Raw genomic sequence first — 14,134 nt, 5'->3', positions numbered from 1 at the left:
CAGCCTTTACTTCTCTTTACAGCCTACTAGAGTCTGAGAGATGGAAGTCTATTTAAAAATGATTAAAGATGAGGAAAAGCCTGTTCTGAGTCTCAGCTTAATTCAATTAAAATATCTACTTTAATACAGGCTCTCACTGCCATCTCCTTGGGAGCTCAGCACAGACAGAAATGTGATTTGTCCCCCACTCGTTACTTGGAGATGTTATTTGGGGATATGGAGGCCAGCGGCTGCCAAGATAAACTCAGACTTTTTGGTACTCCAGTTCTTAGATGAGCCTGGACATCTTCTGGGGTTGGCATGGAGGACACAAGAAAGGGCAGTATTCGGGGGAAAGGTCAATCTTGAGCTGTCTGCTCAAGAAGAGGTGAAAGCCTGGTCCCATTAGAGCCAAAACCAAAAGGCCTATTGACTTCAGCAAGGTCCAGCTCTTCCCCCAGCCCTTGCTGTGTTTCTGCCCCTACCTCAGTAGCCAGGTGACAAAGGCCATCTTGCTCCATGGCAGTTTAGCTGCTCCGTGCCACCGTGAGGTGAGGCTTGGGCAGATCCCAAACTGTGGGAAACCCAACAAAGGTTGGCTGGACTACCTGCCCTGGTCCTCATGGTCTAGGGGCCAAGTGGCATAGGGAAGAAGGAAGCCCCAGGGCCCAGCCCCTGTGGCCTACCTGTTCCTGCTGCTGCCGGGCCAGCTCCATCTGCTGCTGCTGCTTCTCAAAGAGCATGGCTGCCATGTTCTTCTGCTCTGAATGGGCTGTCAGGAGCTGGTCCCTCAGTGTGGAGAGCTGGTTGATCATGACAAGTAACTGCAGCTCCTTCTCCGCTAGGCTCTCCTGTGTACCTGGATCAAGCAAGCAGCAGAGTCAGCCACTGTGATTGGGTGCCTGATACCTGTTTTTTCTCCATAGATGATACCCTCAGGACTCCAGTGAGAAGCTAAGCAGGGATGTGGATGCAAAAACCATATGTAGGGAAATGGCAAGGGCTGCCTTGGATTTCATCTCTGTAGCAATCACTCTACAGAGGTGCATATCTGAGCTCTGGCCATTTGACCAGTCCTTAGACTTGGTTATTTTTTTCCTCTGCAAAAAAGATTCACAGAACAATTTTGCCAAAAACATCAAATTTTGACACCCCCCACCCCCCCCCCAAAAAGGGAGGGATACACATTCACAAAATCCCTCTCCCCACCCCTACCCACACCCTTTTCCACCAGTGTTGACATCCATAAGCACCAGAGAAAGGATAAAAACAGTGTGATGGGGAAGTCATGATACAGGAGCGGAAGGGTGTTCCTCTAGAGACAATGTAAGAGCACAACTTGCCTTTCACCTCTTTGGATTCCATGTTATTTCTTCCCAAAAGCCTTTCCTTCCAGTCACTGGAGAGTAACTTCTCAATGGTTGGCATAACTATATCCCAAAAGCAGAGTGGGGGGGTGAGAGAGAGTGATTGGAAAGGAAAAACAGAAAGAGAAACATGATTTGTCACCATTACTCTCTTTGTGGCCACCATTGTCTATGGAGCTACACTGATTTATGCAAGCTGAGGATCTGGCCCAAGCATGGTTACTTGCACACTGGAGGCCAGAGACAAGATACCAAATAATAAGGGAATAGGGAATGTCCAAAATCCTTCTCACCCTCCTTCAAGTTTCTATTGAAGTCCAACTTTTCCTGGCTGCCCACGGCAGGCTCAAACGTGGAGCTCTTGGAGTCTATTGCGTCATTCCCGGGGGAGGGGGATTCCTGGAACAGACAGAGAGTTACTCTTGAGTGACTGCCTATTGCCAAGCACACCAGGGAGGGGAAGGGGAAGACTCCTGCAGAAAGAAGCCCTGAGGTCCACCGCAGGATGCTCCTGAGATGGAGCAGCAGGGAGGCAAGCAGACACAGATGAAGCAGCACACTGAGCTCAGCTGACAGAGGCATTCCGATATGAACCTCGCAGGAGATTTCCATGCACTCCAAAAGGCAGCCTAACCCAGAAGTGGGGAAGTCAAGGGGACAGGTAAGTAACCTGCCTTTGGTCTCCACACAGGAGCCAGGGGAGACTGTGGGAGTCAAGAGGCAGATTCAGTGAGCAGAACAGGTAGGGGCAGAGCTAAGGAAGGCTGAATGGTGTTCACAACGGGTAAACCCAGGAAAGTTAGAGGCCTAATTGCTTCAGGCTGCTTTCCAGTCTAACTCTGAGCCTTGGGCTGTGACTGCTGAAAAGCGCTTCTCAACTGGAGACTTCTTATCCCTGATCTCACACCAGCCCCGGGAGTCTTTGGAGAATTCAAAGCGACTTGAATTTTTGTGCTGCAAACATTACTTTGCAAAAGATTTGTCTTGGCAAAAACAATTGCCTGGAGGAGCTGGGCTGGTGGGGGCAGGAGGCTGGAAAGTTATCCAGGCACAGTGCTCAGCGGCAGAAAACCCAGGAGCAATTACAAAAGGAAAATGAGAGCGTGGCCACAGGTCTCCCGAAGGAGCTGGAGCCGTTTCTAAGGCAGCACATCTGCCTGCTGCTATCACGGGGCCACCTGCTCTGAAGGCCACAGCTCAAACCCCAGGCATGACAGTGGGCAGAAAGCCTGGAGGAGCCTCAGATAACAGTGCTGTCTCCTCGGGAGGAGAGTGAAATGGAGGCGATGGGAAGAGGAACAGCAATTTTCTTCCATGGAGCTCCATTGCCTTCCCTTGCATAGGAGGGCAGCCTGGCTTATGGCTTCAGCTGCTGGCAGTGCAGAGAGTGGAGGGGAAAATGGCCCAGTGGTTAGTGCACTAGCCAGGGACCTGAAGACTTGGTGGATCTAAGGTGCTTGGTGACTGTGGTGAGTCCATCAAACAGCCAGACAAGGGGGCAGCAGGTGCTACTACATTCAAGCCGGTGCCCCCCGGTCTGCCCCGACTTCTGCCCTGTGAGCAGTGAGGATGGAAAGGACCAGAGGATTTGGCTCCACCTGCGGCAAGGCCCGGGAGTCAGCGGTGTCTCTCAGCGACGGCGGTGCTCCGTGCAAGCTGCTGGTGTGGGACTCAGGACCGGCAGCTGCTCCCTTTGGAGACTCGTAGCAGCTCTCCTTCTTCTCCTCTGTCTTGATGGTGCAGTTCACCATGTTGCCAGCTCCATCGAGGTCCAAATGGGGAGAGACGGGGTTCCTCATGGACATCCTGCGGGAGGAGAGATGCTGAGCATGGTGATGGGGCCAAGTCTGTCTTCTGGAGGCAGAACTGTGGGGAACGTGCTTGAAGTGGGAACAGCCCAGGTCCCCTTCCCCTCGGACTGCACCTCCAGGGCACTGAGGCCTCCACACTATTTAAATGCACAGTATGGGCACTCCCCAATGACCTACGCTGCACTGACAGCAAAGCAATGGGACACCAACTATCCCATCTTGCCCTAACAAGGCTTTACCTCCTGAGCCCCCCAACGCTGCTTCAACACCTTCCATGCTAGTCCTTTTCTGCCTGCCCAATTTGGGAGGCCTGGACCTGATGGCCCCAGAGACACCTTCCAGGCCTATGCTCCCTCTGGGACAAGCAGGAGAGTTTCTGGGCCAGCTCTGTATAATCAATTTGCTTTCAGATCAGAACAAACAAAGGTCTCGAATTCTCCTGCTGTTCGTGGAGACCCCGCTGTCTGCCGTTTCTTTTGCTTTTTCTACTGCAGGTACTGGCTCCGCTGACCAGAAGTGCACAGGAGAATAAACCCAAAACCTCCTCATTACAATCAATGAAGAGAATGCAGCAATGCCAGTCTAACAAAAACCAAGGCAGAGTTGAAAAGAAAGGGAAAAGAAAGCAAGTGAGTGTCAGATGAGGATCTTGGACTTTGTATTTGCCTAGCAGCTTTCTCAAAGGGTTCCCATGTGCTTTTGTGACCAGGCATAGATAAACCTTCACCTCCCTCCCACATTACATGAGAAAAGAATCATCAAACCCATTTTATGTTATTCTCCCCATTCTGCAGATCAGAAAACTGAGGCCCACAGGGGTCAAAACTATTCAAAGCCGAGCACCCACAGCCCCCACACTGAAAGTAGCAGGAGCTGCAGACATTGAGCACAGATGGAAGTGAGGCCCCGTGCAAAGGCTGTGGCAGGAGCTCATCCTGACTCTGGAACTAGACCCAAGGGATGCCTGCCTCCTGGCCTTGAGACCAGGCTGCTTCAATGCAGAAGGGACCTCCTGCATCCAGAGAGCAGGTCCTCGAAGAGTCCACCAAGGGCTAGCCAGAAAGAGATGCCAAGTACACTGCCAGCAGTGCCAGGCTAATCCTCTGCCAGGGCTGTGCCGATGGGGCCAGGCTCATTGGAGAGAAACACCATCAGCCTCATCTGCAAACCCATGAGTAGCGAATGGCCAACAAGCCAAGACACCGATGCATCTGGCCTTGTGAGCCAGGGATCCGAGTCCATTTTAGTGCAGCACCTCAGTCTCAAGTTGTCTCTTGAAGGCATAGGCGGGTACATGGAGGAAGGCGTTATCTGCAGCTGCTCCAGCAAGGATTTGCTCTATGAAAGCCACCAACTCTCACCAACTCACAGCCAGGCCTGGTCACCAGCAGGGAGAAAGTGGGTAGGAAAAAATTTGGCTGCCCAAACCCTTCCCTCCAGAGAATAATAGAAATTGAGGGGCAGGAAGGAGAGGGATTTATGCTTACATTGAATCCTCCAGTATCGGCTGTGGCTGGAGATGGGATCCCAAGCCAGGAGACAATGGGACCTGCTGCGGTGCAGCGATGCTAGGCTGGCACAGCCTGGTAGATAGAGCGATAGATACCGGATAATATGGACTGCTGCATCCACGGCAGGTAGCAGGACCGACCAGAGTAAATGGACCACAGCTGGATCCTCTTAAACGAAGCTCCATTGAGATGGTCCTTCCCCTGAGAAGCCCCCCCACCAGCTTGGCGACAGTGCCACCCCGGAGCAGGCAGGGAGCAGGGCCGGAGCGATGGCGGCTTCCAGCTTCTGCGAGCTCTGGAAAAGCGCAGGGCAGCAATTACATAACAAACAAAGCCCGGCTCAAGCTGTGAATTAATCAAACCGCTGAAAATAAAACCTTCCTCTCAGGAACTTCAAACAAAAGAAATGAAAACAACAAGGCCGGCTGGGTAATGAAAAGCCAGGGCTCTGAATAGGGGACAAAAGGAAGTGGAACAATAGGGTGTTGGACAAAAGCAATAAAGTAAAGGGAAGTGTGACAGCTCAACAATGGAGTACTGTGCGCGCCAGAGTTTCTGATCTTAGCAGGGCTTTTTATCTCAGCTCCCTGCCCTCCTCTGAACAAATCATTGAGCTTTCCAGGCGATTGGGTTTCCTTTTGGCTGGTACAGTAACTCCCGGTAGAAGCCTCCATGTCCCCAACACGGCCCTCCTCCACTCCTTCCCCACCGCTAAACCAGAGACCCAACAGCCTCATCTTCTGGAGATGGGCACAATCCAGGAGCTAGACAAGAAGGTCCCAAGACAGGGGTCTGTCTCCACAACTTGGGCATCCCAAGTGGGGCCCTTCCACAGCTCCACACCTACTCATAAAACACAATAGCATTAATTGCACCTCAGCCATGGAGAAAATGACTCCGCCAGAAATGGAGGAGAGTGAGAACCTCAGGGGAGATGCGTCAAGAGCTGTGTTGAGGGTTGGCCTGGCCTCATCCGGCCCATCGGCTTTGTGTCACACAGAGGTGCAGGGGAAATACCTATGCTCCCTGTGGCCCCATAATCACACCGCAACACCTCCTCGCCCCGGCCTTTCAGACCTCGTTGGACTCCATGCACTTGGGAAACCTCAAAGCTTCCCTTTTCTGTCCCAGGCTGTGCAGAATATTATTCCTGTACAGGGAAACTGAGGCAGGGCAGTGTGGCTATTTCAGCATCTTGCCTCCATTTGACCATCAGGCTGGGATCAAACCCAGGAGTCCAGCTCCCCCGCTGCTCTAACCACCAAACCCCATTCCCTGCCTCCAAAAGCTTTTGACAGGTCCCAGCAAGGGCAGGAGGACCCACTCCTCGGGGATTCCTTTATTCCTTCTCCAACATTTCACGGTGTGGAACCAGTCAATGGACCTAGTGCCATCCTACGTCTCCCAGCAAGGGAAAAATGAGCATTTTGGCAAGACCTGAGGGGGCTGCTGTCCACCCACAAGATGGCACGGAGTAGCACGGAAAGCACCGTCCCCAGCCTTTCCCCTAGAGAAAGAGCTGTGGGTTACAGGCTGGACTGGCCTCACAGTAATGGCCCACGAGACCTGGGATCACAGCCTGAACCCTGGAGAAGGCACAGCATACACTCAGCAGCAAGCCCACCCTTAAGCCCATTTCCAACCACGGTCCCTAGGTTTACTTGCAGCTACACCGTAGCTGTCCCCCCGGGACGGTGGCATAGGGGCTAAGAGCTTAGTGTTCCAGTCTGTGCTCTGCCACTGACTTCCTACAGGACCTCAGGCAAGTCACATGAGGCCAGACGCCACAAGCTCTTTAGGTTCCTTGGTACCCACTGACTACAATGGCAGCTAAGGTACCAGGGGGTATCTTAGCTGCCACTGGCAACCACCGACACACCTCTTTGGCTCAGCCTCAAGTTCTAGTGTTAGACAACAGCCCCCTCCTTCTTCACAGCGGGGTTGTGAGCACCAACACAGGCTGCACAATGGAGGCCAGTTGGACCCTGGACAGACAGCTATGGCTAGCCCTGGGTACCATTTCCAAGCACAGAGAAGATGAGCTGCTTTGGGTTTGCTACGCGGCTGCCATGCAAAACTCTCCTGCTCAGGAAGAGATATATTCCTCCTTAGGGACTATCAGTCCAGCATGCACCCCCTAGACCCAAAACCCTCTCACTCACTTGCACCCCCCAGAAGCTAAAATGCATACTCTGAAGAGCATAAATAACCTGCAAAGGTCAGAGGGGCAGAAACTGGGAGCTGCTGGGTGACCTGCCCGGGAGTCTCACAATGGACTAGAAATGGAAATGAACTGAGCATGGAGGGAGGAGGGGGGGCATCTCCCAGCTCTCATTCTCGTCCTTGTTACTCAGTGCATTCTTGTTGCTGGTCCGGCTCTCCCCCTCCGGCTGGTGGAGAGCTGTGTGAGAAGGCGAGCTTGTCGTGCGGACAATGGAGGAGCCGGGAACAATCGACTTGTGGCGCGGTGAAAACGTATTGGTTTTAAAGAGCACACAAAAGGAAAGTTCCATTCCTCCGGCAGGTCAGATTTCCATTGTACTTAACCTTTCAGTGCCACTGGAAGTTTACTCTTAAAATGGGTTTGTTACTTTAATAGGAGCCTGTTTGAAAAGGCCTTCATTGTACTTTTATTATACGGTTTGCCGAACAAAAATTAAAAAAAAAGAAAGAAAGAAAGAAAGAAAGAAAAAGAGGGGAAAAAAACCTGTTATCTTGTTACGGGGTTGGTTCTGGTAACAGGCCTGTTCTAACAGTCTCAGGTGCTCAGCTCAAGGGACTCCTCTGTTGAGCAGACAATGGGAACGGGAACAATTGGCTTTGGCACATGGAAAATGTCTTCATGTAACAGATCTTCTCCTTTAATGTTCCCTCTTTTGTGGAGGGACGGGCTGGGGGGATGGACTGAACGCAACACAAATGAGTGGGACCAGGCTGACAGGCTTACATCTTCTCCTCACCCAGCTGGTTCATAACCAACGCTGGATTTGTGGCTGGGCTGGGGAAGGCAGCTTCTCCTGGATGCATGGGCATTCAACCTCCTGGGGCTCCTCCCTGGTCTCTCAGTTGCAAATCTGGGTGGTTTTTGGGGAGGTGTGCACCCCTCTGCAAGGAACATCTCGTGCCACAGCCTTTTCCAGTGTTGACAGGCTACAGCAAGAGGAGAGCAGCAGCTAAACCCCTTGTTAGCACAAGGACGATCCTGCTTAAGGCCATGGCATCTCAGACACGTAGTTGGGGATCGTGACTCGCGGCTGCTCGGCTAAGCTGTGTGTTGCAGGGAACAACTTGTGGCTGACCACTTGCCCTGCAAGGCCAGCGTCTTGCCAAGGAGACCTGAGCCAGCCTGACCAGAAAGGTTATTTCATCCCCTTCAAGCCCCGGTACTGGCTGCAGCGCTGAGAGGGATCAGATCACTTTGGTGTAACAGTTCCCTAGGGTATCTCCTCCCTCGAGGCTGGATTCTCATGAACTTCAGTGGAAGGAGGCCCATTTATACTTGCTAAATACCTGGCCCTGTAAGACCAAGAGCAGAAATCTTGGGAGGGCGACACGCTTTCTTCCACAGCCATTATGCAGCTTTCCTTTCTTGGTTGTTATTTCTCTGTGGCACATCCTGCCATTGTCCCCCTGCACTGTGCCACCCTTCCAGGCAAAAATGTGATCCTATCTCCCCTGTTTACTCCATCACAGGACAGCTCAAAGGGCCAGTAGAGTAGCAGCCACTTGACAAACTCCCACCCATGCCTGGCACCACAGAAATTTCTTTCTGGTGGCCTTGAATTCAGGGAGTGGCACCTTTTCCGGGGTTAGGGCCTTTGCCAAAGTTGCCATGTGACCACACGCGGAGTTTCTCTCACTGTAGTTATTGGTCAAAAATGTGAACTTGCTTGGATTAAACCCTGATGGCTCATCCAAGTGGGACCCAAAGTGGAGCCAGGCCTCAGATGCTCTTGTTCTTGCAGGGGAAAGAGGGAAAATGCTGGAGACAGGTCCAATGCACGATGTTCTGCACTTCAAGGGGAAACCCCAAAGTATCATATTGGAAAAACGTCCTCTAGGTTGTTCCCCACAACACCACACAGGTAGAGACCTTGTGAGGTCCCATCCTTCCTTCAACTGAAGCACTGGACCTTGGAATAAGACAAGGGAGGCTGTACTTCATCCATTAAGATCCCTGCAAATTAAGGGCATGGAGCTGTGACCTTCCCACCCTTCTCCAGTGACTTACCCTCTATGGAGGACTTGTGCTGGGGAAGAGGAGGAGCAGGGTCAGCTGTGGGGGTGACATCAAGGTAACTTGACTCAATACTTCCACACCTGTTGTACCTTTACCTCCGCGGATTTCCAAGTGCAACTGATCCCACAATCTGGGCTTGGGAGGCTTTCTGCAAAGGTGCTCTTTTTGGTTATAACAGCCCACGTGTTTCTAATTACTGACTGCAGAGGAAAACCACTGGAAATGAAGTGGACAGGCCTCTGAGAGTCCCTCTTTCACTGCTAGGAGGCTGCTCAGGCCAAGTCTTGTGCTTTGGGCTGCACAAGTGACAGGCGACAGCCAAGCCTCCAAACTGCATGAAGTACTTGAGGATTAGGCAAAAAATACAGGACCAGAAGCAATGGGAGATACCTGCTGAACAAGGCACCTTGAAGCAGTTATGCCCTTCTCCTCCCTTCAACAGACAAGTCTCAGGCTCTAGAGAGCGTAGGGGCAGGCAGACAGACAAAGCCCTCCAAATCCCACCTTTTTTTAAAGCGCTTTTTGTCTGTAGTGTTTCAGTAGCATCCATATCTCCCAGCTGAAGGGCCACTGGGAAGCACTTCAGAGCTATCTTCACTGCATCCAAAATGTGCTTTTTTTGTTTTGTTTTTTGTTTTATCGAGTTCAGGCCGATTAGTAGCATTCTAGCACCATGTGGCATCTGTCTGCTCAATTTTTATAGCACTTTAAATTAAGGCACTACAAACCTTACATCTGCCCATGCCCTGCAACTAACACGATGCCCATCACATGTGGGCTAAGAGAACAGCGACCCCTCAAGGCACAGCAACACCTTCCAGTTGTCTTCAGTCCCCACAACAATGCAAAAAAGTTTCTGCAGGTAACTCAGAACCAGATGAACTAAATCACGACTGAAACCCAGCCTTGCTAAAAGAGTTAAGAAGCACTGGAGGGGAGAAGGGGAAACAAAATAGAACATGCAAACTGTCTCAAGCAGCCAGAGGACAAAGAAGAGAGTCCAAGGAGTGGCAAGCACACTTATTTGTTGCTGTGGGAATAAGTTTTCAGGCAACTGGGAGTCAGGATGCTCACACCTGCACCCCAGCCTGCCCCCAGCTGCCCCAGGGAAAACCATGTGGGACTCAGTTTTTAAAAGATCTCAGGATCCGATTGTCGAGGGCTCAGCCACAGTTAGAGACAGACTTCCAAAACCTCCGCACTCCCCAAGCCGGGCTCTTCCATCCACTTGTTCAGAGGCGAGCCAAGCTGCTTGGAAAATCTGGCCCTGATTGTGGGTGCAAAATGCTATTGCAAAATCTGGCCTTTTAACTTCTCCGTGACTGCATCCCAGGAGAGGGAGGGTGAAACTTGCTTGTTGAAAAAAAAAGGGGGTGGTTGGGACGCTTTGTTAATGTCCGAAAACAAGCTGCAGGCTGGGGTGGAAGAAGCCCTTCACCTGAGATGCTCTGAAAAGACATCCTAACCCAAGGTAGCAGGGGGAGTGGAGCTGCCTGCAGGGGAATTTTCTTTAGAGCCTGTTACTAAGATGCTCTAGTCTAGTGGCCTGTGAACTACAGTGAAGCCGAAGCCTCGTGACCTTAATGACCTCTGGATTGAGCCTAGAGCAGTGAGTGGGATCTGAGTCAGCCCCTAGACACACTCACCTCCCATTGCTCTGCATCTGCTCTCCTTCAACCTGCTCTGAAACACTACAATCAATGAACCCAACAGCTTACCTAGTCCTTATACCTTGCCTAGTCCCTCTGATGCTTTTCCCATGTGCTAGCACTCTCAAAAAACATTGCCTGGTTACTTCCTAGCTGATCCACAGCATCGAACCTTTTCCAGATCCACGCCAATCATTCCTGGAGGACTCCCTGGAGAGGAGGGAAGAGACCAAAGGGGAAGTGGGGCCTGTCATCACTTCCAGTCCAGCCTAGGTTTGCATTCATAGCCCCATGACATGAAATGTCAGAAAAAGAATAGAGGAATCCCCAAGGACTGGGTCCTCCTGCCCTTGCTGGAACCTGCCAAAGGCTTTTGGAGGCAAGGAATGGGGTTTGGTGGCTAGAACAGCGAGGGAGCTGGACTCCTGGGTTTGGTTCCCACCTCTGCCACCAGCCTGATGGTCAAATGGGGGCAAGATGCTGAAATAGCTATACTGCCCTGCCTCAGTTTCCCCATACAGGAATAATGTTCTCCACAGCATGGGCCAGCTGGCTGATTGGGCACTGGTGGGAATTCTGGCTCCTGCCACCCTGGAGCTTGGTGGGACGAATTCCAGATGGAAGATGTAGGTCCATGGCTTTCTCCTTGGGCCTGAACTGGGAGACAGGCCCAAACTGGGACCTCAAGTCTGGGCTGAGCTCTAACAGAGTATCAAGGGAAAGTGTGGCTCTAAAGGGGGACAATGCTGGGGTGCAGAGATGAGCGTGGCATAGCACTGCAAAATCTCCGTGGCTGGGGGATGGTTCCCAAAGCAGCATGTCTGGCCCTTTGAAAAGCATTTCTACCCTCGCCTTCCTGCAAGGTCATTTTTAAACCACGTGCCAAGACAGGGACAAACAGAGATACCCCTCTGCATCTGGCTGCAGCCTGTCCCAACAGAGCACCTACTGGAGGCCCCGCCAACACATGACTCAGTGCCACCTCCTGTTGCAGAAGATCGGGGTCATGCTCTCAGGAAGCATCACAAACTTGTGTGTCCATCTCTTGTCTTCCAAAACACAATGCCCAACTGTACACAGGGCCCCACACAGCGGACACTTCTCGCCATGGGATGCCTTTAAAACACCTTCCCAAGCCACATTCCAGGCCTACGAGCTGCAACCTCAGTGCCCCCCACGAGAGAAGGGAGAGGAAAAAATAGGACAAATGCAAGTTTTTTTCCTTCCAAACAGAGCCCAAGGAATCCCCGCTGGCCAGCAGGGGAGACAATAGCGCGTATCCTGCCAGACAAGCAGGCTGCTTTCCGGCTAGACGTGGCATGTCCTTTTGGGGCTGTTTCCAACTGTTTCCTCCCGGCGTGCCTCGGCACACAAAAGAATAGGCAGCTTCCTCCTAACTTCCACTCCTCATGTCCTCAGCGAGGCCGCGGAGGAGAGCGTTGAATCGCATGCCCCCGCGCTCCCAGGAGGTCAGCGCACTGCTGGCTCTCACAGGTATTGTGCAAGTCTCACTCCGTTCGGCGTTGCTCTTGGATTCTCAGCGCTGGAGCCCCACGCTTGCGTGAGAGTCTCGGCTTGCAGCGGATGGGAAAGCGAGTTCCTAGCACTCGGAGTGGAAGGGAAGAGCTTGACGCTTCACCCCCTGGCTATTGAGATGGTAATTTTTGCCTCTCATGATTTGGGAATTCTCCAAGGTTGGTGCCACAGTGCTCTGAACTGCATTCAGGCTGCTTAGAGAGGGCCCATCTCACTAGGGCAGCACTGGGCCCCTATCGCCACTGAATCTCTCGTGCTGAGTGAAATGGTGACCTTTGTGGAGTAAAGCAAAGACGTCAAGGAAAACTGAGCCCACATTTCTGCCTGTCTTGGGCCTGATAGACGATAAGACTGCAATAAGGACCCCACCGCATAGGACATGACACAAATGACCCGTTCAGAAAGAAACGTGGAAAATTAACTGCTCTTAGCAGCCAAGCTCCAAAAGACTCCAGGCTAAGAGTCACTGGCGACAGGGCAAATAGTTTGGGGGAGTAGGGGGGGATATTTTGCCTGGCAAAGAAATGGGAGTGACTGTAAATGGAGACACCTGTGAGGAGGACACAGGGTGGCCCCATCCAGAATAACTTTCAACTGAGGATCAGCAGTGCTGAAGTGTCATCAGCCAGCATTGCAGGATTTGGGCCCAAAGTAGCAAAACCCACATTAAATCATGTCCCATCGTCCATCCGCCCCCCCGGTTGAGCCCAAAGCTTGGGGCTGGAGCACCATTTCTCCACAAGGCCATACCATGATTTCATACCATTTGTGAAATGGTTGCGCTGCTTAGCTACTCGGGACAGGACAGCGGGCCAAAAAAGCACAGCACTGCCCAATAAACAAAAAAAAGAAAGACTCACAAAAATACCCCGAAAAAAGTCATCTTGTTTTCCACCAGGTTCCAATTCACAACACGAACAATAAGGCTCACGGACGTCTGCCAACTGGCCACAGCCATAAATTAAGATCCAGGGGAGTTTACAAGCTTGGCTTTGGCCTTTGGAGGACTCTCGTGTTTTGCTGTGAATACATTTGATTAAAGTTGCTCAAGACAAAGTCTACTGCAGTGAAGAGCCTCTCACTTCTGCAAGGGCAGATTTAAGTCCCCCTGTTCTCGAAGGGGACACATCAGATGCTGAACCGATTCTGTAACAAAACTGGCTATACAGGGAAACAAATTGCCAGCTTAGCCATGTACATGGCACCAGAACCAGCAATTCCAGAAACACAGGCCTGCCCTCTCTGAAGGGCACATCTCCATCAGCTGCTGGTAGAAGCAGCAGGACTTTTATCAGCTACACAGGCTGTGCTCTCTCTTGCTCCCCAACACAAGCACATGCCACAACCTCGTTATCCACATAAACCAGGGTGCTATATATAGCAGGAGAAGCCTCTTATACATACCACCTAGACTTAAACTCTTCATTGCCATCAACCAGCCAGTCTTAACACGCACTGTGATTTCTAGCATCTGGCGCACACAGCCCAGGGAGGAGCAAATGGCCTCACGTGCCACCATAAAAGCAGATAAAGGGTTGTCGGAAAGCTGCTAGCTGAGCACCAGGGGGTGGCTGGCAGAAGAGGTTTTCAAGTAGAGATCTGATGGTGGTTAAATGTCACTGGCATGGTTTAACTATGGTAACAATACAGCAGGTACAGACCCAGGCTGACACCTCTGCTGTCTTGGCTTGCTAAGTCCTTGTTTCGGTTACATAGTGCCCAGGGCAAATGGGAAATGGGCAGGCCCCCCCAAAACAGCAAGTCAGCTAATACACACTTCCTGCTCCAACATCAGCTGCTCGTTGTCTTGTTGCTTGATCCAGACTGACCTGACAGCTCAGAGTCTCCAGAGAGCTCCCCGCCTGCACCTGCCTGAGCAAACCTGCTCCCACGGCAGAAAACTCCGCGCCCGGGAGAGTCCAAACCACCTGAGAAACCACAGGCCTCGTCTTGTAAGACGCTGTAGCACTCAGCTCCCCTCTTCCCCCCACGGTTACAAGAGATACTTCACTTCAAGTGCACAAGTATCCTAAAGAACATC

General features: G+C 51.8%; 1 protein-coding gene across 4 annotated transcripts in view; it reads right to left on the bottom strand.

Moving 5' to 3' along the window:
• SOX13 (SRY-box transcription factor 13) overlaps positions 1-14,134 on the bottom strand; it is a 72,307-nt gene that overhangs the window by 13,132 nt on the left and 45,041 nt on the right. For all 4 annotated transcript variants that reach the window (XM_006261233.4, XM_019491525.2, XM_019491523.2 and 1 more), the window contains exons 2-5: positions 2,945-3,152; positions 1,640-1,745; positions 1,323-1,409; positions 666-838 (exon numbers count right to left, since the gene is read on the bottom strand). In XM_006261233.4, coding sequence (XP_006261295.1) covers positions 666-838; positions 1,323-1,409; positions 1,640-1,745; positions 2,945-3,151 — 573 coding nt within the window. In that variant the 5' untranslated portion in view covers position 3,152. The remainder of the gene's footprint in view (positions 1-665; positions 839-1,322; positions 1,410-1,639; positions 1,746-2,944; positions 3,153-14,134) is intronic.

The sequence above is a fragment of the Alligator mississippiensis genome, chromosome 14, assembly GCF_030867095.1.
Source record: "Alligator mississippiensis isolate rAllMis1 chromosome 14, rAllMis1, whole genome shotgun sequence".
NCBI lineage: Eukaryota > Metazoa > Chordata > Crocodylia > Alligatoridae > Alligator > Alligator mississippiensis.
The sequence above is the reverse complement of the archived record's forward strand: the minus strand, read 5'-3'. Positions and strand labels throughout refer to the sequence as shown.